Source organism: Engystomops pustulosus, chromosome 9 (assembly GCF_040894005.1).
Source record: "Engystomops pustulosus chromosome 9, aEngPut4.maternal, whole genome shotgun sequence".
Taxonomy (NCBI): domain Eukaryota; kingdom Metazoa; phylum Chordata; class Amphibia; order Anura; family Leptodactylidae; genus Engystomops; species Engystomops pustulosus.
The window spans coordinates 50,434,485-50,460,171 of record NC_092419.1 but is presented as its reverse complement, the minus strand read 5'-3'; the positions used below and the strand labels follow the sequence as shown (position 1 = coordinate 50,460,171).

The following is a 25,687-nucleotide window of genomic DNA, read 5'->3' as shown; positions in this document are numbered from 1 at the left end:
AGAATCAAACTTGCTGGGTGGTTTTTGGGTGGTCATGGTCTCCCTAGAAGCTTTGGACCCTGACCAAACCGGCCATACTATACTATACTAAAAGTAGTATACTATACTACTAAATTTATATAGGTTTTATTTTGTTTCAATACATTTAAACAATTAAAACTTTCTGTACAAAATGTTTTTTTAAAACTATTTTTTAGACCACATAGGGTACTTAAAACCCTACGTTGTCTGATTGATCCTACCATATACTGCCATACTAGAGTATGACAGTATAAGGGGATTTTGCAAATGATTGATTACAATGTGCCACTGGCACATTGTAACAGATCTTCAGAAGCAATTTAGCCTCAGGTCTTATGAAGCCCCAAGGCAGTCATAGCGACCGATCATCGGTCTCTGCTGATGCCACAGTGAACAATCTTAGCCAAGATGACGGCACCCACACACGGTTGGCATTTGACGCAGCTGTCCCTAGTGATCAGTCCTAGCATGTGAGTCCTCTCTGTATAACCGCAGCTGACATGTGACGTACATATTTGTCACACATCAGTAAGAGTTTATACTAACAGTACTGAAGATAAGGACATCAAAAGTGACTCTCCTTTTGCAGCCTCTGAACTTGAACTTACTCAAGCAAAATATGACCCTTCTCTGCTCATTTTCACATGACTTTGGATTAGTTTGTTTTATAGATAAATGGGTAAAATTTCAAAACTTCACACTAGAGGGGATTCTAGAAGTGGGGCTAGTAGTTTGATGAGGTAAATCTGATGACAGGTTCCCTTTAAACTTTCAAATACATGCATCTTGCTAGTTAAACGGACAGCGGTTACTGACGTGGCAAATTACATGGAAGCTCTATGAGAAGGCCGGTGGAGCACTGGCTCACATCAGCTAAATCTCTAAAGCTAAATCTAAATGTACCGCATTGTTCGATTGAACACCGTAACACCCATTTCATTGCATGAAGAATAGTGCAGCCGCGCCACAAAAAGGTTGCAAGCGACACATATTTGTCTCAGACACTTCTTAAATATATGTACAGGCAGTTTGCCCTGAAAAGAATGTGCAAAATCCAACATAAAACTGGCGCAAGGACCTTATTAAATGTGGGCCATTGCCCCACATTTATTAACGTGTATGCGCTAGTTTTCTGTCTGACTTTGCAATAGAAAGAATGTGCACATTTATTTAAGAAGTTTTTGAGCCAGTTTTGTGTCGCAGCTGCAGTGTCCAACAAGACAGAAAAAATGTGCACCAAAAGGGGCGTGTTAGTGCTCAATTGGATCGTGCGCCACAATTCTGTCTGACTGTCTGTCTGTGCCACAATTCTGCAGAATGAAGAATGTGCACCAGAAAACAAAGGTGCATTCTGGTGAAGCAGTGCACACTACACAGGCAAACTGTATATAATCTATCTTTGATAAATGGCCCACATTTCTTAAAGCCCCTGCACCAGTTTTTTCAATGACCTTGCAAGTTCTTTTCAGTGCTTGCACATGTATTTTTAAAGTGTCAGCAACATGGTGCACAGTCGTAATTTGGGCAAATTTAATAAGGGCCATGCACCAGTTTTCTGCCAGACTTAGCATGTTCTTATTAGTGCAAACTGTTTGCACAGGTATTTAAGAAGTGCCTGTGCTACATTTGTGACGCACGGGACCCTTTTGTGCCTGCACTCGGCATCATGCAACACAAATTAGGGGCTGTGCACCAGATTTAACAGGAAAAGAATTGTGTTGCTTGACCTATGTTAAAGGTTCAAACAAAAAAGAATGGTGCGCTCTGTCGGAGCAGTGCAGGGAGCGCCAGGTTCATGCGCCAGAAATCCTCAACAAATCCTGCACATTACACAGGGAAACTGCATTTAGTGCAGTTTACACTGTTGTTAGTAAATGTGCCCCTCTATGTTAAAGGTGAACTAATAAAAATTTGGTGCATTCTGCCGGAGAAGTACAGAGAGCGCCATATTCATGAAGACGCATTTCACGGCACCCTCGACATGGTGTTACTCCTCACATACTGGGCTACTGCTTTCCACAACGTTTGTGGAAAGGTTAGGTAGGCATTAAGACTCTATAAGTCTATTTTATAAAAAGCCATTGGGAAGTCTAAAAGGATCTTTAGGCTATTATTGTATTTCTGAAGTAAATGTGACTGTGTCAAGTGTCATAAGGTCAAAAGGAAAGAACCTAAGCTCTCAAGAAAAGAATTTTGATGCTTTACATTTGTAAGGCAGAGATCACCTAAGGGTAAAAGACGCCAGAGAATGTTTTCTATTCTGAGGAGTAAAATATGAAACTATTCAGAAAATTATTCTGGATAGAATATATGGTAGCGTGCAACTGGTCATCACTGTGATTTTCTGAGCTTTTCTATAGGTAATAGTGAAGAACATTTAGATATTTATAAGCTGTCAGACATTTAACTTTAACTATATATGTACCGTATACATACTTTTGTTGGGTTGGGGCATCTAAATATTTTTGACTCTCATTTTGGTAAATATCAGTTAGTAATTTAGATATATTACACAGTATTTTTTCTATTTTGCTATGTTAATATGACTATTTTACTACTTTGAATTAAAATATGTTGTTACATGTTAAGCTTTTTTTTTTAGAGAACATAATAATCCAAAGTGTTATCATCGAAAATGCATAACCAAAACTGATTTCCTTTGTACTGGTTATAAATCTGCAGTTATTCAGCCACACAGAATGGAGCTGTCCATTTTCACTCCACCTTGAGGGCCAGTGCCCTGCTCCACCTATGAAACTGGAAAACACCCATTATCCCATTGCCACACCCGTTATCTCTGCTTTCAGGCCATCAATTTAATTGATGATACAGAACACTGCACTTAAAAAAACAATATTTTTAGTTTATGTGTGATCATGGAGCTGACAGGTTCCCTTTCAGTAAAATACATTTTCATTACAATAACCTGAAGCTTTTCTTCTTAGTTAGTTTTCAGCATCTAATACACAACTTTCATTCACTATTAATATTGTATTCCAGACATAGTTCAAGGCTGAATTTTCTTCCTAGCAGCTGGAAGAGTTGACATATTCTTTATTTGTGTGTGCCTACAGAACAAACCCCACACCTCTTAACTGCCCTCAAAACAAAGCAGATAAAGATTGTATTCATTTTTAGACCGAACATGAATTCGGTGACTCATCCCATTTCCTGGCTGAATGACTGATGCGTTCTTGAAATAAAATATATATTTTTTGCATGTTCTGTCATCATGAATCCCCTGAACAATGCAGCTTAGTTACACTAATAGCCTTTATCTGATTCCTACCCTTGGAAAATTGTTCTCTAGGTTTATAGTTCACAAGAAAACAGTATGTGGTTTCTGCAAATTAAACTACAAAACTTCCCTTCATCTTCCCTAAAGGCCATATACTGTCTGAGAAGCAATGGAGAAAATAATGGGTATTTATTTCTGTCTTCCGTTATCTGTTTGGTATCAGGATGCAATTTTATCCACAGAGTTACATGCACTGGCTCAAGACAAGTCCTTGAAGATGGAGACAGTACCAATCTAATTCCCTAAAGTTGAGGGTTTTCCATAAATTGTATAAGCATGTAACCTTAAAGGGAATGCATTACGTATTTAATGCTTGCTTGATTTAATGAGTGGTCCAACATTAGATAAATGGGCACCGGGAAGTAGATAATGACTAAAAATCAGATGAAAGGTGATCACTGGTGGTCATGTTTATTGTGCACATGACCACTGAGCTAATCACTGGCCTCAATGGAGATAAGGAAAGCTGTGCCAGAGAAATACAAGGACATCCGGGTGCTACAAGATGTCTCCCCTGGGACTTTGATGGGACTTTTAAGAATGTGACCATGGCACTGCAAGCCAAAAATATACGATATAGATGGAGCTTTCCATTAAAGTTAATATTTGAATATGATAGTACAACCCATATATGTTCTTCTGTGAGCCAAGCTGAACATCTAGTGAAATCATGGGGATGGCCCATAGAAGAGTCACCAACAACTTGTGTTGAAGTCCCGCAAAAATTGGATTTTGGATGGTTTAGAGCACACACATAACCGCAAAACCCGAAGCGTCCATATATTGACAGACAGACTATCTAACACACCTGTCAATATCACGTCAAAACCTGGATGAGGAACTCCAGGACTGTATCTTCTCCTGTTAATTGCGAAAATTGGAAAAGAACATTTCTTCTCTTTTTCTTCTTTTCTCTATCTTTTTCTTTTTCGATAATGATGGCAACTATTTTGGATGTTTTTTCTCTTTTTTTTTCTCTTTTCCCTTTTTCTTCTACTCTCTTTACGAGAGAACGGATATATTCCAGGTCTAGGTGAAGGGCATGTTGGGAATGATAGGAATGGGGATGGCAAAATAAACAAACAAAAAAAGTAACAGTAAGATATGAGTGTTGATATTCTTAGTATTAATGTGAGGGGGCTGAATTCAGCAAAGAAAAGGTTTTTAGCATGGAAAGAAATAATCACTTCTCGCTGTAAAATAGCTTTCTTACAAGAGACACACCTGGTACAAAAAGACATACACAGATTCAAAAACAGTCAATTCAACACTATCTATTATGCATGCAATAAAAGGAAAAAGAGTGGTGTTCTAATTGCAATCCATAATAGCATACGCCTCACATTTAATACAATCGATCAAGATGAGGATGGTAGATTTATTATACTAAACTGCAATCTAAATAATAAGGCTTTTACACTAGTAAATGTCTATGCCCCTAACAGCAATCAGAAGAAATTCACGAAAGAACTATTTAAAAAAATCAAAGAAAAGCAAAAGGGGGGATTAATTATCGGGGGAGATTTTAATTCCATAATAGATCCAGAATTAGATACAACTAGTAATATGAAGAGGGTACTGATTAAAGATGAAATCCACCAATCGAACTATCATGATGTATGGAGATATCTACACGGGAATGAAAAAGATTTTACGTTTTTCTCTAAGGTTCATCAAAGCTATTCCCGTCTGGATTTCTTCTTGGTAGATACAAATTTATTATCCAGTATAAAAGAAGCAGTAATCTTACCAACGGTTTGGTCTGACCATGCACCCATTAGAATCTCAATATATATAAATCAGATTCGGCAAATCAGACCCAGATGGAGAATGAAAATAAGATTACTCAAAGTACATCATAAAGAAATAGGACTCAAGATCAAAAATATAGTAGAGAGTACAGAGGAGGATCAGATAAACCCGCTTCAGTGGTGTGCACATAAAGCTACCATTAGAGGGATCTTTCAAGAATTAAACAGTAGGCAGTGGAAAAGTGACAATAACGAACGACTAACTTTAATTAAAAAAATCGAGGCGCTGGAAAATTCACATAAAGAGACCAAACACGCCACTACATTAGACAACTTAAATAAAGCCCGTAATCAACTACAAAACACATTTCTGAGGGAATATACGGAAGAGCTGTACAAACTTAATGTTAAAAGGTACACACTGGGACAGAAAGCAAAGACATTAACTAAATGCAGAGCAAAGAAATCAGGGGACAATAGGATTGATGCGATTAAAAACAAAGCGGGGGAGGTGATAAGAGATCCACAAAAAATTCTTGCAGTGTTTGCAGACTATTATACTAGTCTGTATAATTTGGAGAAAGAGGAAGGTTATCAGAAACCGGACCCGAGTGATATCAACAAATACCTCGATACGCTACATCTTTTAAAATTAGATAAGGAGAAGGCGGAGACTTTAAGTGCGAGATTCAGTAATGAAGAAGTATTCAGAGTTATGAAATCCCTAAAAAAAGCAAAGGCCCCAGGCCCCGACGGCATAATAAATGAATTCTATTCAGAATTTACAGATATCCTTGTAGGTCCCCTGACCAATCTTTTCAACAAATTCAGGGAGGGAGGAATAGGTTTGAAAGAAATGCTAGAAGCATCAATAATTACAATCCATAAAGAAGGGAAGGACAAAACAGAATGTGAAAACTATCGTCCCATATCACTCATCAACTCAGATACAAAAATATTTTCAGCAGTCTTAGCGTCAAGATTAAAAACGGTAATCGAATTTATAATCCATCCCGATCAGGTAGGATTCATGCCAGGTAAGCAAACAAGAGACTCCATTAAACGTATTATTAATCTAATGCAGATTGCAAACAAATCGGGGACTCCCAGTGTACTACTGTCAATTGATGCTGAAAAAGCATTTGACAGAGTACACTGGGATTTCATGAGGGCTGTTATGGTAAAGGTTGGCTTACCGGAAACTTTCATTCTGCTGGTCATGAGCCTATATAGTGGGCCCTCTGCCTTTGTTTCTGGTATGGGGTTTACTAGCAAGAAATTTGAGTTGAGCAATGGTACAAGACAGGGGTGCCCATTGTCACCCCTGCTCTTTAATCTGTTTATTGAGCCGCTGGCATGCTCAATTCGGCAAAATAATGAGATAAGGGGTATTAAAACCAGCCTATCGGAATATAAAATTAGCTTATACGCTGATGACATCGTGATTTCGTGCTCTGACCCACTAGATTCACTTGAAGCTCTAAGTACTACCCTTGTGGAATTTTCTAAGGTCTCGTACTATAAAATAAATGGGAATAAAAGCCATATCCTGGGTCTAAATGGGAGTCTCAGATTAGAACAAGAAATTACCGATAGATATAAATATATTGTGTCAAAAGAAACTTTTACATACCTAGGTATTAAAATAGGAAAGACTATAGAACATACAAGAAGTATCAATAGTCAGTTCCTGCTAGACAAGGTAAAACTGATGTGCAGAAATGCGACACAAATAGTGACCGCTTTATTAGACAGAATTTTTTATGTAAAGCAAAATATCCTACCGGTAATCCTGTACAACCTTAGATGTATTCCCTTCCCACTAACTAGAAACGTTATTAAGGAAATAGAGAAACATCTAATTACATGGATATGGGCGTATAAAAAATCAAGAATAGCAAGAAGGGTGCTCTATTGCCCAAAAAGTCTGGGTGGAGCAGGATTCCCTAGCATAACACATTATCAAGAGGCGGCATTATTAGAACCCATCAGAAAATGGTGGACAGCAGGGGAAGTACAGGACAGGTGGATGATGATAGAATTAGAAGTAGCAAATGTACGCTCAGTAAAGGCTCTGTTGCTGGGCCAATTTCTAGAATTAAAGGGGAAAAAAAGATTAGGAATCATAGATAGGGACATCTTAGAAACAACACGCGCAACGCTACATATATGGAATAAATACTGTATACTCTTTAACCCCTTCCCGACATTTGACGTAATAGTACTGCATGGCGGGAGGTGCGTTCCCGCAAAATGCAGTATTATTACGTCAAGCTTCTGGCCCCGGCTCCTGAACGGAGCCGGGGCCAGAAGCTGCGGGTGTCAGCTATATATTATAGCCGACACCCACCTCTAACACCCGCGATCGGAGATTTCTCCGATCGCGGGTGTTAACCCCTAACACGCCGCGGTCGCGCTGACCGCGGCGTGTCAGAGGCATTTAAATCTAATAGAAGTTGAATCGGACCCCCCCGCGGCGCTTACCGGGGGGGTCCGCTGCTCCGATCGCAGCCCCGGGACTGCTGGTGCCCGGGGCTGCGAGATCTTCGTCCGGAAGCCGGGTCCTGCCTTCTGGCAGGACCCGGCTGTAAGACACTGGGCATGCGCAGCATGCTCAGTGTCTTACATTACACAGTGCAATACATCTGTATTGCACTGTGTAACCTGTATAAAAGCTTGAACAAGTGATCAGAAGATCACTTGTTCAAGCTTAGATGTCATTACCTGTAAAAAAAGTAAAAATAAATAAATAAACGTTTTTTACAATAAAAATAAATAATAAAAGAAAGTGAAAGTCCCCCCAAACACCACATTTCCCTTTACACAAGTAATAAAGTATAAAAACCACTAAATCACGAAAAACCCCCACTTATTTGGTATCGCTGCGTCCGTAACAATCTGTACAATAAATCCTAATCATAATTGGACCCGCTCGGTGAACGTGGTAAAAAAAAACCCCCAAAAACTTGCCAAAAATTAAAACTTTTTATCAAATTGCTTTACAAAAAATGTTCTAAAAAGTGATCCGAAAAAGTTACAAGCACCAAAATGATACCAATAAAAAGAGCAACTTGTCACGCAAAAAATAAGCTTACAACCAGCTCTGTCAACTAAAAAATACTATAATTATGCCGCTATAAAAATGGCAATACTAAAACAAATGCAATTTTTTCTATTCTAGTTTTCCTTCAATAAAATTGGACAAATAAAAATAAAACTATATAAATGAGGTATCACCGTAATCGTAGTGATCCGTAGAATAAAGATAATATATTATTGTTATGCTACAGTGAACACCCCCCCCAAAAAAATGCTAAAAATCCAAAACAAGAATTGATGATTTTATTTTCCTCCACACGTAAAAAGTTAATAAAATTGCTTCAATAAGCTAAAAACCCACTAAAATTAAGTTTTTTTACAGTGCATCTCGTCTCGCAAAAAATAAGCCCTTATTTGTCTAAATTGCTTAAAAAATAAATAAAGATTGTATAGCCTATTCCCAACGAGCGTTGTTATAGAACGGTGCGGCGGGTAGTGACTTTCCAACACCGGTCAGGGTAAGACGGCGGCTGTTCACTGATCGGGGTAAGATGGCGGCTGTTCCTGACAGCCATCCATCCTGCCCCATGGACCAGAAGGGTTACGTCCCCCCCACACACCCCCAGTTTATTATCGCTGCTATTGGCTCATCAATTCAGACAAGCCAATAGCAGCGAATTTACTTATGACGTCTGTAATACCGGTCACCATGTCTGTAGACACGGTGATCGGGGCAGGGTGGCGGCTGTTCCTGACAGCCACCAATTTTGCTTTGCGGTCCAGAGGGGTTTTGTTGCCCCCCTCTGTCCATGTTTGTCGCTATTGGCTGGTCGATTTGGTCCAGCCAAAAGCAGCAATATTCGTCACAATGGGCATCGCTAAGGTGAATAAGAGCAACACTTGGCTATAATTTCCCTACTAAAACGAAGATATGGTACAAAAGCGCTGGCCGTGCACAATGTACAGATTATGCTGTACAACTCTTACGAGCTGTTCCAATGTGCATGTCCTGCCGTATCATTTCTCCGTTTTCAAGAGGAAGATATTAGGAAACTAATATTGGGACAAGAAGGACACGGCCCCAGTATCTCTGGTTTAGATGTTCCTGTGTTTTGCTAGGACAGCATTTTCCCGGTGAATTCTGCTGCTTCTAATGGTAGGACTCAATAAAGAGTCTGTTCCAAAAGAGAAGTTAGGATGGACACTACATACTACTAAGAGACCTGCGACACCTCCAGAGTGACAAAAGTTTAGTTGGTCCCCTGGTATATTCTACCTCCTTATACGCAACACATTCACAATTCACGCCCAAGCTGTTGTGAATTAATTTCGGCAAAATGAATAATTGTAGCAACTGTTATGTCCCGTTGCTCCCTGTACCCCTCCATTATTTCATAAGGGGCGCCACATAACGGGCACTGAACTTTCCAGAAATAATTGCAATTTCCATCTTGGACTCCATTGCACATCGTATTTGGAAACCACCTATATGTTCAAAATGCTCATTTCACCATGTGTATTACACTATACCACATATTACACCTTGCTATATTCCCCAAGGGGTGTACATTCAACAATTAGGGTCACTTTTCGGGTTTTCCTCTGTTTTGGTACCACTACGGCTCTCCAAATGTATCCTGACACATGTGAAGGATTTCTTGCAAATTTGGCCTCTAAAAGACAAACATCCCTCTTTTACTCTACTGTGCGCCCATAAAGCATTTTATATGCACATGTGGGGTACTTCTACACTCGGGAGAAATAGTTTTACACCTTTTTTGGGGTTATTTAATATATTATCCCTTGTGGCTTACATAAATTAGCGGTAAAGTGACATTTATAGGAAAATTTTCACCTTTTTAATGTTTAGGGCCTAATTGGATCATTCACCTGTAGGGGCAAATACATATATTACACATTGCAAAATTCTCTAAGGGGTGTGCGTTCAAAAATTAGGGACACTTTTCGGATTCTTCTCTGTTTTATACCACTAGGGTTCTCCAAATGCATATCAAACATTTCTGTCAAATTTGGCTTCTAAAATTCAAACATTCCCCTTTCCTTTTACTGTGCACCCATACAACATTTTATATACACGTGTGGGGTACTTCTACAATTGAGAGAAATAGGTTTACACATTTTGGGGGGTTATTACATTTTTTTATCCCTTGTGGCTATAAAAAATTAGGGGTACAATGACCTTTATAAGAAAATGTTCACCTTTTATCTATTTAAGTCCTAATTAAACCAAACACCTTTACGGACAAATACACATATTACACCTTGCTAAATTCTCTAAGGGGTGTGCTTTCCAAAATGGTGATACTTGTTGGGGTTCCGCTCTGTTTTGGTATTACTACGGCTCTCTAAATGCATCCTGACACATGTAAAGGATGTCTGTCAAATTTGGCTTCTAAAAGGCCAACGCCCCTCTTTCCCTTCTGAGCTTCACTGCGTACCCATACAACATTTTATTTGCATGTGTGGGGCAATTTTATACTTGGGAGAAATGCTAGTACACATTTTTTGGGGTTGTTTCATCTTTAATGCCTTATGGGATACAAAAATTAGCCGTAAAAGTGACTTTTTTGGGAAAATGTTCACCTTTTTCCTTTTAGGGACCTAATTGAAGCAAACACCTGTAGGGGAAAATACACGTATTACACCTTGCTGAATTCTCCAAAGGGTGCACTTTCCAAAATGGTGACACTTGTTGGGGTTCCCCTCTGTTTTGGTACCACTAGGGCTCTCCAAATGCATCCTGACACATGTAAAGGATGATTGTCAAATCTGGCTTCTAAAAGGCCAAAGCCCCTCATTCCCTTCTGAGCCCTACTGTGTACCCATACAACACTTTATATGCAAAAGTGGTGCAGTTCTGTGCTTAGGAGAAATAGTTTTACACATTTATGGGGTTGTTTCATCTTTTATCCCTTGTGTCTTACAAAAATTTGGGGTAAAAGTGACTTTTTTGAGAAAATTTTCACCTTTTTTCCCTTTTGGGGCCTAATTGAATCAAACACCTGTTGGGGAAAATACACAAATTACACGTTGCTAAACTCTCCAAGGGGTGTACTTTCCAAAATGGTGTCTCATGTTGGGGCTTTCCTCTGTTTTGGTACCATTATGGCTCTCCAAATGCATCCTGACACATGAAAACTTTTTCAGCCATATTTGCCCTGCAAAAACGAAAACAACGCTCTTTCCATTCCAAGTGCCCCCCTGTGCCCGTACAGCAGGGTACAGTGACAAAATGGGTAATGGCATGCTCAGGAGGAATTGCCCTAAACATTGTAAAATGCATTTTCCTTTTTAACCCATTGTGAAGGTGCAAATTTTAGTGTTCAATGAATCTATAGTAAGATAAAATTACATTTCTGTAATTTCACTTTCATTTATCTTTCACCCTCATGAAACGCTCAAAGGGTTAACAAAATTCCCAAAGGTTGTTTTGAATATTTTGAGGGGTGTAGTTTCTAAAATGGTGTCATTTGTGGGGGTTTTCTGTCATGTAGGCCTTATAAAATCACTTCTAACTAAATTGACCCTCCAAAAGTAGGTTTTGATGATTTTCGTGAAAATCTGAAAAATTGCACCTAAAGTTATAAGCCTCCTAACATCCTAAATAAAGGAAAAGATGTTTGAAAAATGATGCCAAGTTAAAGCAGACATATGGAAAATGTTAGTTATCAAGTTATTTTAGTGATATGACCAACTTTCCAAAAAGTAGAAAATTTTGAATTTGGAAAACATTGTTTTTTTCAAAATTTTTGCCAAATTTCCATTTATTTCATAAATAAATACTAAATATATTGATTAAATTTCTCAACCAGCATGAAGTACAATGTGTCACGAAAAAACAATCTCAAAATCAACTGGATATGTTAAAGCGTTCCAAAGTTATAACCACTTAAATAGGCACATGTCAGATTTTAAAAAATGGGCCGTGTCAGGAAGGTGAAAAGTGGCTTCAGCGTTAAGGGGTTAAAGATAGAATAAAACTCTCCCTACTTGAAATAGACCTAATATCTATACAAGACATAGTAGGCAATCTTGATTTGTCAATATGGATACAAGCTGGAGTCAAAAACCTTAGGGCCTTAAAGAAAAATGGAAGTTATATCCCCTACATCGAACTGAAACGAGAATATGGCTTACCGGCAGCGGACTGGTTTAAATACACCAGACTGAGATCCCTATTACAGTCAGTAAAAGACTTCCCAGAGGATCCAGTACGCAACAGGCTAGGATTCATTTCATATATGAAAGCTTCCAGTTCAAAAGGAGGCACCTCGGCAGCATATAGGGACCTTACCTATCAATACAACAGGAGTAAGCTTCCATACATGCTGAGCTGGGAGAAAGAATTGGGTGTGTCTATTTCAGAAGATCAGTGGAGGAAGGCAATAGGTGACTCAAACAGAAATTTGCTATGTACAAACCACATAGATAATATGTTTAAGATTCGAAATAGATGGTACCTAACTCCCCAAAAACACGCAAAATTTAATAAAAATTCTAATGAATATTGCTGGAGGGGGTGCACAGATACAGCAACAACCCTACATATGTGGTGGAGCTGTGACCGAGTGATGCATATATGGAACTTTACCTTTGATCTAATTTCAAAAATGCGGAATATCTATACTCCACCGTGCCCTGTAGTTGCCCTGTTAGATATATACATGAAGGGGTTTTCTGAGAAAGAGAAATGGATAATTAGTAGACTATGTGCAGTCGTAAGAGTCATGATTGCAAAACAATGGAAATCTTTAAGCCATGTTGACCAGGGTTCAATAATAGGAAATCTGAACGAATGTTATAATTATGAAAGATATATGTGGGAACAAGGTTTAATAAAAAACAACAAGTTTAAGGGGAACTGGGAGATGTGGCTAAATATGGATTACTAAGTGTACCTTCTGTTACAATCATGAGGAGTCCATTTCCCTGTGAAATTCAACTACATAAATACGGAAATCCAGAAGTCTTCTCCTGCTGGCCATAGGACCTGGTCCACATAGCAGTCTCTACATAGACTAGACCATTATAGTTACTGTCCTATTTACCTTAACTGCTCGTTCTCTATTTTTCTTCTTTTTCTTTTTCTTTCTCTTTCTCTCTTTTTTCTTTTCCTTTCTTAGTACCTACATGTAGTGCCATAATAGTTCGAGTAACTGGGGAAAGTACCTTAAGGGGAGATTTTTCTCTCCCAATACATTCTGTTGACATTTACATGTTTAGGTAATATTGACGACAGTATAAGAAATGTTACATTTATTAATTGTATGACCACTAAATCTATATTTTGTATTCGGATGACTGTTCAATAATAAACATGTTTATATCTTCAAAAAAAAAAATGGTGTGAATGAACAAAACATGGCAGCTGAGCCAATCACTGGTCTCAATGGTGTGAATGAAGAACACATGGCAGCTGAGCTAATCACTGGTCTCAATGGTGTGAATGAAGAGCACATGGCAGCTGAGCTAATCACTGGTCTAAATGGTTTGAATGAAGAGCACATGGCAGCTGAGCTAATCACTGGTCTCAATGGTGTGAATGAAGAGCACATGGCAGCTGAGCTAATCACTGGTCTAAATGGTGTGAATGAAGAGCACATGGCAGCTGAGCTAATCACTGGTCTAAATGGTGTGAATGAAGAGCACATGGCAGCTGAGCTAATCACTGGTCTCAATGGTGTGAATGAAGAGCACATGGCAGCTGAGCTAATCACTGGCCTCAATGGTGTGAATGAAGAGCACATGGCAGCTGAGCTAATCACTGGTCTCAATGGTGTGAATGAAGAGCACATGGCAGCTGAGCTAATCACTGGTCTAAATGGTGTGAATGAAGAGCACATGGCAGCTGAGCTAATCACTGGTCTCAATGGTGTGAATGAAGAACACATGGCCGCTGAGCTAATCACTGGTCTAAATGGTGTGAATGAAGAGCACATGGCAGCTGAGCTAATCACTGGTCTCAATGGTGTGAATGAAGAGCACATGGCAGCTGAGCTAATCACTGGTCTCAATGGTGTGAATGAAGAGCACATGGCAGCTGAGCTAATCACTGGCCTCAATGGTGTGAATGAAGAGCACATGGCAGCTGAGCTAATCACTGGTCTAAATGGTGTGAATGAAGAGCACATGGCAGCTGAGCTAATCACTGGTCTCAATGGTGTGAATGAAGAGCACATGGCAGCTGAGCTAATCACTGGTCTCAATGGTGTGAATGAAGAGCACATGGCAGCTGAGCTAATCACTGGTCTCAATGGTGTGAATGAAGAACACATGGCCGCTGAGCCAATCACTGATCTTAATGGTGTGAATGAACAGCACAGAGCTGCATAGCCAATCACTGGTCTCAATGCTGAGAATTTAAACTACATAGCTGCTAAACTAATCACTGGTCTCAATGATGTGAAAGAACACACGACCATTAACCCCTTCCTGCATTCAGATGTTGTAGTGGCATTTAAATAACTCCAGAGCATGTTGGTTGTGATTGGTCCAGTGATGTCATTGGTGAGGACAATGTAATGGTCTGTGAGTAACAGACTGAAACAGATTTAGTGCAAAATCAGTAGTATTGCAGTATATGGCGGAAGTGATCTGATCCGTTAGGGTTCCAGTAACTTAGGTGTATAAAACTTTCCCTAGAATTGATATAAAAATTTAAAAAAATCATAAACATGTTAGGTATCGCTGCCTCCCAAAATACCCAATATATCAAAGTCTAAAAACGGTTATTCCAAGCAGTAAACCCCATAATGAAAAATAGCATATATCAGAATCATATGTCAGAATCAGCACTTTTTTGCCATTTTGCAGTACAGAAAAGTTTGAATAAAAAGTAATTACAATGTAGTACAAAATTAAAGGGGGGGGGGGGGGAAACATCAGAATAGGGCAAAATTAAGAATTTTTGTACGAAAGGTTTGAATTTTTTAAATACTATTAAAACATTATAAAACCTATATAAATTTGCTATCCCCATCATTAGGAAGGACAATCTGTTGCATAGAAAACAAGCCCTCATACATCTTTGGGGTCCTGGGTTCAAGGCCCAGAGTCAACATCTGCAAAGAGTTTGTATATTTTCTCTGTGTTTGCATGGATTTCCTCCAGGTCCTCTGGTTTCCTCCCACACTCCAAAACATGCTGGTAGGTTGATTAGATTGTGAGCCCCATGGGGACAGGGACTGATTTGACAATCTCGTAATCTATGTGCGCTATATATAATAAAGAATTATTATTATTATTATTATTATTATTATTATTATACAGTTCAGTGGGATGCTTGTGCTTTATGGCAACCAAAATGAATATATGCTGCCTCAGAAATTTAAGCGACAAACATGTTGCTGCTACCCAGCGCTTCCAAGTCACATGGAGTTACAGCAGATAGGGCACAATAGGGTCCATTTACTTACCCGGTCCTACGGAGTTCACGAATGTGCATTGTCTGACGATATGTCACTCAGATTGTTCGCCCGATATCCTGCATGTGTTGCTTCCCAGCTCAGGCCTGCCGGAGTTCACCTTCTTCTACCTGGTGCATGTAAGTGCATTATCTTGTGACACTATTTGAAAGTTAAATCCCGCGCTCAGTCCCAATCAGTCGGTTTGTCCACCATCATGTCCCCCAATTTGTGTTGCATGAAAACCGGCATAGCTGCAACACCATCCCTTCGCAGACACCTGTTAAATACCTGTCAAGGCCGTGCAATCCCCAAAATGGCGAACAGTCTAACAAAGGTACTTAGTAAATTACCCCCATTGAGTCAAGAGATAATACAACTTTAGTTATTCTTGTACAGGTGGTCCACAACTTAAGGACACCCGACTTACAGATGGACCTCTGTGCCCGCTGTGACCTCTGGTGAAACACTCTGGATGTTACTATAGGCCCAGGCTGCAATAATCAGCTGTAAGGTGTCTGTAATGAAGCTTTATTGATAATCCTTGGTCCCATTACAGGCAAAAATTTTGAAAATCCGATTTTCATAGAGACGAAAAAATTATGTCAATGTTGAATTCCAACTTACATAATATATTCAACTTAAGTTCAAACCTAAAGAACCTGAGATTGCCTGTACTAAGGGGTTTATGATTTTATTGTTAGTTAGTCGGCAGCATTTTCCTTATATACATTTCTCCCAAAATCTGAGACTAGCAGAGTGCAGCTGCAGTTGTAGGCTGAGATTATGTAACCAGGCAATCCAGCTGCTGTGAATATTCATAGACGCTGCTGTAATAAAAAAAAGCCATTCCTGCAGTCACAATCTCCAGTACCTCTGCTAAGGGGCTACATTTCCAAAAAAAAGTGTTTTACAAAGTGTAATCAGTTTAGTGTAACATACATAAAGAAGAGAAAAGGTACCGGCCTGTGGCTACAATGGGTAAGATGTCATACAGGTGGCAGCATTAGAATCAAAAGCATTTGTGGGATTCTGAAAAATTGCTATGATAAAAGATCTGTGCTTTTTGTGAACAGAAAATCAGTGTTCAGCTAAAAGGTAACATATTCTGTTGTTGTGATCTAAATTTATACTAAACCTTTGGACTAATACCGCATCCATGGTAACAATGGGGGAGTATACACAGTAATGTTCTACTGTAGATTTCAAGAAAATGGCATATTTTTGAGAACATTTTGCATTTTGTGTATTAAAGCCCAGACTCATCATAATACATACGGTGACCTCAATTATAATAAAACACAAGAGCACTAACAGAGCGTGCCAGATTCATGATAAGGATAAGGAAAACAACAAAACCGAATAACTATCTTTAATGAATACAAGACTTGCTTGCTAATGCAGAAATTTTACTGTACTTATTATTATAATTTTTTTCTAGGAAACAAGCACTTTCTTTGTGCAGATGTGGAGTGATTGCAAACGTTTATGGATTGTGAGACTTAAACTTGATAGGATAGCTTTATCGATTACACTTTTTTTTGTATAAAGATTTAGCAGGCAAATAACTAAGAGCTTTAATGGCACTTTTCCCATTAGAGGTTTTTTTTAATAAGCAGTTAACCTGAATAAACCTTTACCAAAATGTGTTAAAAATGTACAGTGTCAATCTGTCAACCTTCCTGATGCATGTAGTTCTACAAACTGTCAGCTATGTCTCCCTACAGCCCCCTCCTTCTCCAAGCTACCTACAGATGACAGGCTGGTGGAGGGTACGCTTCAATCTTTCCTTTATAGGACATATACTATCAGTTTACTGATGGTAGATGTGTACTAATAAGACACATAGGGGCTTATTTACTAATATCCACTTTCGTTGGATATTCTAAAGTTTTCTGAGATTTGCACTGCTGGGACAGGTACTTAGAAGGGGATTTTGGCACATACAATCGGATTGTGGCGCAGCTGCGCTACTTCCATACGACAGAGATCAGGGGGGTGGGCTGTTGGACAATCGATGGATTTGGACTGAGCGCGGGATTTAGCTTCAAAATTGTGTCGCAAGATCAAGCACTTATATACACCAAAAAGAAGAAGGTTAACTCTGTAGGACCTGAGTAGGGAGGCGACACATGCAGGAAATCGGGCGCACAATCTTTGTGAATTGCGGCAGATGTGCATTATCGTCAGACAATGCACAGCAGAGATCACGACAGGACCAGGTAAGTAAATGTGCCCCATTATAATATATGCACCAATTGAGGAAATAGAGTTATGCTATTTGCCCTGGGTCGCTCAGGCTACATTAGAGCAGAACAAGGAACTGGAAAGTTTCTCAGAAGTTGGACATCCGTACTAACTCCTGGAAGCCTCTTTGTAAAAAGTGTTAGAGCCACAAACATAGTTGCATATTCAATCTTCCAGAACAGGTATTGTAATATAGTGTACCTACAGAAGTAGATTAATTATAGGAAACCAGCAAATGATGGGGTACATTATAGACAGGAACAAAACATGTATAAGTCTCTGAATCATAGCATCATTACATAAACTATAATACACTACATAACAAGGTATATCAGAGATATCTAGTAATATGATGGTACTTTATGAGATGACCAACACCCTTTAAGGTGTTTCAGTACTATAGAAATGTAAAGGTTTCATAGTTCCATGGTGGGACATATAAAAAATATATATTTATCATTTTATGGGTGGAAATGGTTTCAAAAAATTAGTTTTAATAGAACACCAGTTATTTTACAAGTAATACCTCCTAACCTGGGTTTTTGGAAGTGATGTGGCAGTGATTGAGATTTTTCATTGTCTTTATTGTTGTTTGTTGCCTTTGAATTTTAATTATTTTAAACGGCATATTTAATTGTCTTTTTGAAATGATATTGTTTAGTCAAAAGACAGATGTAGCACCGGTTAACATGATTGAAAGTGTGTTAGCTCATTTAGTTATCACAGAAAAATTTGGGATACATGTCCGCATGAGCTGCACTTACCACACACCGCTCCTTTTTCCATAGGGAGCTAAGGCTGCTTGAAGCCATTATTTTGGCTCTGTGTTTATGCTGTGTCTTGAGTAGCCTCCTTGTTTATTGTTGTTGGGTTGATTTTCTTTTTTATATTGGTTATGAAGATTTTGCATAATTGGTTGTGCAAGCAATTGCTGGTATAGTTCTTCTTTTCTGATGTCTTTACCTTCCAATGTAACCTTTTGGGGGTTGTCTACATCCTGCACATATATTTTATTTGTACTGTAGGATCTGTGTTATCACTAGAGATGAGCGAACATACTCGTCCGAGCTTGATGCTCGTTCGAGCATTAGCGTACTCGAAACTGCTCGTTGCTCGGACGAATACTTCGCCCGCTCGAGAAAATGGCAGCTCCCGCCGTTTTGCTTTTTGGCGGCCAGAAACAGAGCCAATCACAAGCCAGGAGACTCTGCACTCCACCCAGCATGACGTGGTACCCTTACACGTCGATAGCAGTGGTTGGCTGGCCAGATCAGGTGACCCTGGGATAGACTAGCCGCTGCCCGCGCTGCTCGGATCATTCTGTGTCTGGATGCCGCTAGGGAGAGAGCTGCTGCTGGTCAGGGACAGCGTTAGGGTGCTAGTAGATTACTGTTAGGCAGGAGTGATTCAACAAGAACCCAACAGCCCTTCTTAGGGCTACAATAACGTTATACTTTTTTTTTTTTTGTTTGCTTGTGGCTGGGCTTGCTGGCACTAGTAGTGCAGCTAGTACCATATTGTGAGGAATTTGCAGGGGGACTTGCTACCGTTGTGTTTAGCTCTTAGTGACACACATATCCACCTCAAACACCAAAGTGGGAAAATTTATTAGGGGTTGGATTTCAATTAGGCACAGTCTGCCATTTCCTTTTTATTTTCCTTTTATTTTTTCATAACTCAGCGTCATCTCATCAGTGTGCTTTCATACTTGGCTAGAAAATAGCCAAAGGAGAATCCAAACGGCTTACTTACGCCTACAATAGCGTTATATATATTTTATTTCTGGTTGATCTGCTGGTGGCTGTCCTTGCTGCAGTGCATATACTAGCCAATTGTGAGGAATTTGGAGTGAGACTTGCGACCGCTGTGTTTAGCGCTTAGTGACGCACATATCCATCGCAAAGACCGAAGTGGGAAAATTTATTAGGGGTTGGATTTCAATTAGGCACAGTCTGCCATTTCCTTTTTATTTTCCTTTTATTTTTTCATAACTCAGCGTCATCTCATCAGTGTGCTTTCATACTTGGCTAGAAAATAGCCAAAGGAGAATCCAAACGGCTTACTTGCGCCTACAATAGCGTTATATATATTTTATTTCTGGTTGATCTGCTGGTGGCTGTCCTTGCTGCAGTGCATATACTAGCCAATTGTGAGGAATTTGGAGTGAGACTTGCGACCGCTGTGTTTAGCGCTTAGTGACGCACATATCCATCACAAAGACCGAAGTGGGAAAATTTATTAGGGGTTGGATTTCAATTAGGCACAGTCTGCCATTTCCTTTTTATTTTCCTTTTATTTTTTCATAACTCAGCGTCATCTCATCAGTGTGCTTTCATAGAAAATAGCCATAGCAATAGGATAGCATTGTTTGGTTTTAAAAACTAAAAAACACAAAAAACAGTTAAAAAAAAAATTAAAGTTATATAACTTTCATTTTCAAAATGTTTAACCCGAGGGCTAGGGGTAGAGGACGAGGACGAGGGCGGGGACGTGGGCGTCCATCTACTGCAGGGGTCAGAGGCCGTGGTCCTGGGTGGGGTGAGACATCACCTGCTGATGAGGGAGCAGGGGAACGCCGCAGAGCTACACTCCCTAGGTTCATCATGTCTGAAGTTACTGGGACTCGTGGTATAGCACTGTTGAGGGCAGAACAGTGCGAACAGGTGATGTCGTGGATTGCCGACAATGCTTCGAGCAATTTGTCCACCAGTCAGTCTTCCACGCAGTCCACCCATGTCACCGAAATCGGCACTCCTCCAGCTCCTGCACCTCAGCCTCCTCCCCCCCAGTCTGCCCCCTCCCAGGAAAATTTGGCATTTGAACCGCCATACTCTGAGGAACTGTTTTCTGGACCCTTCCCACAGTCACAAACCACTTGTCCGGTTGCTGCTGAGCAATTTTCCGATGCCCAGGTTTTCCACCAGTCGCAGTCTGTGGGTGATGATGACCTTCTTGACGTAGTGGAAGAAGTGTGTAAAGAGGTGTCGGACGATGAGGAGACACGGTTGTCAGACAGTGGTGAAGTTGTTGTCAGGGCAGGAAGTCCGAGGGGGGAGCAGACTGAGGGATCGGAGGATGATGAGGTGACAGACCCAAGCTGGGTTGAGAGGCCGGGTGAACACAGTGCTTCTGAGAAGGAGGAGAGTCCTATAGCAGAACAGGTTGGAAGAGGCAGGGGTGGGGCCAGACGGAGAGGCAGGGCCAGAGCAGGTGCATCAGCGCCAAATGTGTCACGTAGTGAAGCTCCCGTGGCGAGGGCTCCCGCGGCGAGGGCTAGATTTTCAGAAGTCTGGAGGTTCTTTAAGGAAACACCGGATGACCGACGGACTGTGGTGTGCAACCTTTGCCAAACCAGGATCAGCAGGGGTTCCACCACTACTAGCTTAACTACCACCAGTATGCGCAGGCATATGAATGCTAAACACCCGAATCAGTGGCACCAAGCCCGTTCACCTCCGGCCGTGCACACCACTGCTCCTTCCCCTGTGTCAGCTGATAGTCAGCCCCCTGCCCAGAACCCTGGCACAAAAACCCCATCGTCGCCTCCACGATCCTCCACAGCATCCACCAGCGTTCAGCTCTCCATACCCCAGACGCTGGAGCGGAAAAGAAAATATAGTGCAACCCACCCGCACGCCCAAGCCCTTAATGTCCACATCTCCAGATTGCTTAGCCTGGAGATGCTGCCCTATAGGCTAGTAGAGACCGAGGCCTTTCGCAACCTCATGGCGGCGGCCGCCCCTCGGTATTCGGTCCCCAGCCGCCACTACTTTTCCCGATGTGCCGTCCCAGCCCTGCACCAGCACGTGTCAGACAACATCATCCGTGCCCTGACCAACGCCGTTTCTGACAAGGTCCACCTGACCACGGACACGTGGACGAGTGCTGCCGGGCAGGGCCACTATATATCGCTAACGGCACATTGGGTTAACTTGGTGGAGGCTGGGACCGAGTCTGACCCTGGGGCTGGTTATATACTGCCGACGCCGAGGATTGCGGGGCCTACCTCGGTCCAGGTCTCAAAGGCCTACTATGCCTCCTCCTCCTCCCACCCCTCCTCCACCTCCTCCTCCGAACTACCATCCGTGGGCATGGCGCCATCAGTCGCTAGCTCTAGGCACAGCAGCAGTGCCGTCGCTAAGCGACAGCAGGCGGTGCTCAAACTGCTGAGCCTAGGCGATAAAAGGCACACCGCCCAAGAACTATTACAGGGCATTCCACATCAAACTTGTTAACTTTGTCGCCACCCTGCTGTGTAATCCACAAAATATACTGGCAAACTTTTATCATTTACCGATATTATTTCAGCGCTTCTTGCGCATCTGTTTACATTCCCCTCACCCGCCATATCCCAAACTTATAAGAACGCTACTACACTTGATCTTATACAAAAGGTTCTTAGAAGTGCTGTTTGGGGAGTAGCCTAGAGACAGGGGCTTGGATTGGCGAAAGCTCGCCTGGCTGCGGAGCGCCAGCTCCATCCCAAGATCCAACTAACATAGTTTTAACTGCAGCACCTTTAATCTACTACTAGTTCACTGCCTCCATAATAATAATAATAATAATCTTTATTTATACAGCGCCATCATATTCCGTAGCGCTTTACAAATCATAGGAAACAAATACAAATGTAATGTAACAGAGCACAACATTTGTATGGAACAACAGGAGTGAGGTCCCTGCTCGCCAGAGCTTACGGTTTATGAAGATGATGGGGTAACACGAGGTAAAAGAATATTTAATGGTCAAGCCATTCTTCTTAGGGAATAGAACAAAATATAATAAATGGAATTGCTGTCGCTTGAACCACTCAGCCGTCATCTTATATACCAGGTCCAGGGTGAATGGGACTGCAGAGAAGTCTGGTGCCTGTTGGTTGCTGGATAACAGATGGGAGGACGACACAGGACGGGTTAGTAGAAGAGTTAAAACTTCATGCAGTTAATGAGTGTTATAGGCTTGCCTAAAGAAATGGGTTTTAAGAGCACGTTTGAAACTTTGGAGGTTAGGTATTAGTCTGATAGTCCGGGGCAGAGCATTCCATAGAATTGGTGCAGCTCTAGAGAAGTCTTGGAGACGCGAGTGGGAGGTCCGCACTAGGGTAGAGGTTAATCTAAGATCACTGGCGGATCTAAGAGCACGGGTTGGGCGATAGACTGAGATAAGAGAGGAGAGGTAGGGGGGTGCAGCATTATACAGAGCTTTATGGATGAGGCAGCCAGTGCAGCGACTGGCATGAACTGTAAGCATACATGGTCCCCTTATCAAACGAGCTGTGTCAGGCAGAATTTTGGGTTGTTTTCATGGCTTCCACAACAAACTTGTTAACTTTGTCGCCACCCTGCTGTGTAATCCACAAAAAATACTGGCAAACTTTTATCATTTACCGATATTATTTCAGCGCTTCTTGCGCATCTGTTTACATTCCCCTCACCCGCCATATCCTAAACTTATAAGAACGATATTACACTTGATCTTATACAAAAGGTTCTTAGAAGTGCTGTTTGGGGAGTAGCCTAGAGACAGGGGCTTGGATTGGCGAAAGCTCGCCTGGCAGCGGAGCGCCAGCTCCATGCCAAGATCCAACTAACATAGTTTTAACTGCAGCACCTTTAATCTACTACTAGTTCACTGCCTCCATACATGGTCCCCTTATCAAACGAGCTGTGTCAGGCAGAATTTTGGGTTGTTTTCATGGCTTCCATGTTAACTTTGTCGCCACCCTGCTGTGTAATCCACAAAATATACTGGCAAACTTTTATCATGTACCGATATTATTTGAGCGCTTCTTGCTCACCTCCTTTGGTTCCTCTCTGCCACCCATTGGTTTGAAGCCTGAGTCCATTTAGGGTATGTCGCCATGCCACTCTCTAGCCTGCTGCCGCTGCCTCTGCATGCCGTCCCCTATAGTGTCAGGGTCAATTATTGGATGTTTTAGATGCTATCTAGCTTCATTCTGTCACTCTGTCATGGCCATGCTGTTGCCCATAATTTTGGCATAATGGTGCGATTATGCAGCCTCAGAGGCATCCATGCATGCTGCCCCTGCTGTTTCCTGTCCATTTCCGTGGTGTTTCCATCCTTTTCTGAGGTTCCCAGGTGTTTGGCCAAGCTTCCCTGTGCAGAGCCTTGGTCCCCTTGAAAAATGCTCGAGTCTCCCATTGACTTCAATGGGGCTCGTTATTCGAGACGAGCATCGGGAAAAGTTCGTCTCGAATAACGAGTACCCGAGCATTTTAGTGCTCGCTCATCTCTAGTTATCACCATATATTAATGATCTACTCCCCTACTTAATAGCTCTATCATCTGTCACGTTCATGATGAAATGGTGCATGACCTTGCCAAAATGTGGCTCAGTAAACTAGATCACATAATAGGAGGTGCAAAGTGTGACTCGACAATCACAGTGATAAATCTGGCACAGCAGTATCGGCACAAATGCTGGCATATGATAAATACAATGTCATCAAGGCAGTCTATGTATGTGAGACAAGCAGTGACTAGATGCCAACTGATCCAGAGGCATGGAGAGAGCTAAGTATAAAATTGTTATTTTATGTCCGTCCCTGCTTATATACATATTATTAACAATCTTTATTCATATAGCAAAATCATATTCCGTAGCGCATATATACCGTGGTCACTTTCTGCACAGATCTTTCAATTACAAAGCAGGTGTTAACGTGAATGTAGCGATGTGTACACATCTTGCTGCAGAAATTTGTATGCAAAATGTAAAAAGCATGCAGATATTCATGTACTGATAATTGCTAACAGGAATTAGGGCCACAAAATCTGTCATCAGTGAGTTCCCGTAGAAAAATATAGCACTTCTAGCAGTAGTTGTCAATTCTAGAGTAAGAGTGTAACGTGCTGGAGAAAATGATCGAAATAAAATACAGAAGCTGGACTGGAGCTTGACATAACACACAAGGCTGTTAGAGGCTGTATCACAGAACACATTTGATGGCTGGCCAGAATTTTTATTGCATAATTGACCTATTCAGACCCAGTTCTAGGCTTGGCAGACCATGCTTAGCAGATTTTATATGTGTGGACAAGAAAGAGTTTAAAGCTTGGTTAACCGATAGTAATGTCCCTCAGAAACACAGCAGCCTGGCTCTTATGCTAAACTCCCATCTGCCTTCTACCATAATAACATAATAGCATTTGCAGAGCTTCCTAGTTACTTATAAAACATGGAAGTAACACAAAAAAATCCAACTGAATTATTAATTACATTTATTTTATTTTGCATAAATTAAGGGATTTACAAGCATATCACTGGATCGGGTCATGCATGGTGGTGCCAACGTCACAGGATTTCAGATTGTCAATAACGAAAACCCACTAGTCCAGCAGTTTCTACAGAGATGGGTACGTCTGGATGAGAGGGAATTTCCAGAAGCAAGAAATACACCATTAAAGGTATGGTAGTCTACTGTAGAATTATTTTTGAAACAAATCTGTCTGTGTAGACACAGATTAGCACACAGATGTTATCTTAAGTAAACGTTTTGCACAGAAGTATACACTTAATACTTTACTATATAAAACATATCAAGAATAGTAATAAAAATGCAGGTTAAAATTCAGGTGCTAAACACCCACAAGTACCAGTGTAGGTGTTAACTATTTAAAAGCTGCTGGTAAACTATCCAGCGGCATTTAAATTGGTGTGGGTCATCGGGGAGCAACGATCCTACCCAAAATGGAAGCTCATGCTAATGCCAACACAGCAATTTAATGGGAACCTGTCATCAGAAATCTGTCTACTTAACAATTACCTGTATGTTGTCTAGCAGCTCTACACCTTCCAGATCATGGTTCTTTCATGGCCCCGCATGGTTCCATCATCCACAAAATCAATTTTGAAGTGAGATGTAAATTGGTTTTAGAGAGTCAGG

The 25,687-nt window shown here is 40.9% G+C and overlaps 1 protein-coding gene across 4 annotated transcripts in view; it reads left to right on the top strand.

The window, feature by feature from the left end:
- Window positions 1–25,687, top strand: part of GRIA3 (glutamate ionotropic receptor AMPA type subunit 3) — a 231,320-nt gene that overhangs the window by 140,626 nt on the left and 65,007 nt on the right. For all 4 annotated transcript variants that reach the window (XR_011849648.1, XR_011849649.1, XM_072123433.1 and 1 more), the window contains exon 6: window positions 25,047–25,208. Coding sequence is in view for 2 of the 4 variants with exons in the window: in XM_072123433.1 (XP_071979534.1) it covers window positions 25,047–25,208 (162 nt within the window). In the remaining 2 variants the exon portion in view is untranslated. The remainder of the gene's footprint in view (window positions 1–25,046; window positions 25,209–25,687) is intronic.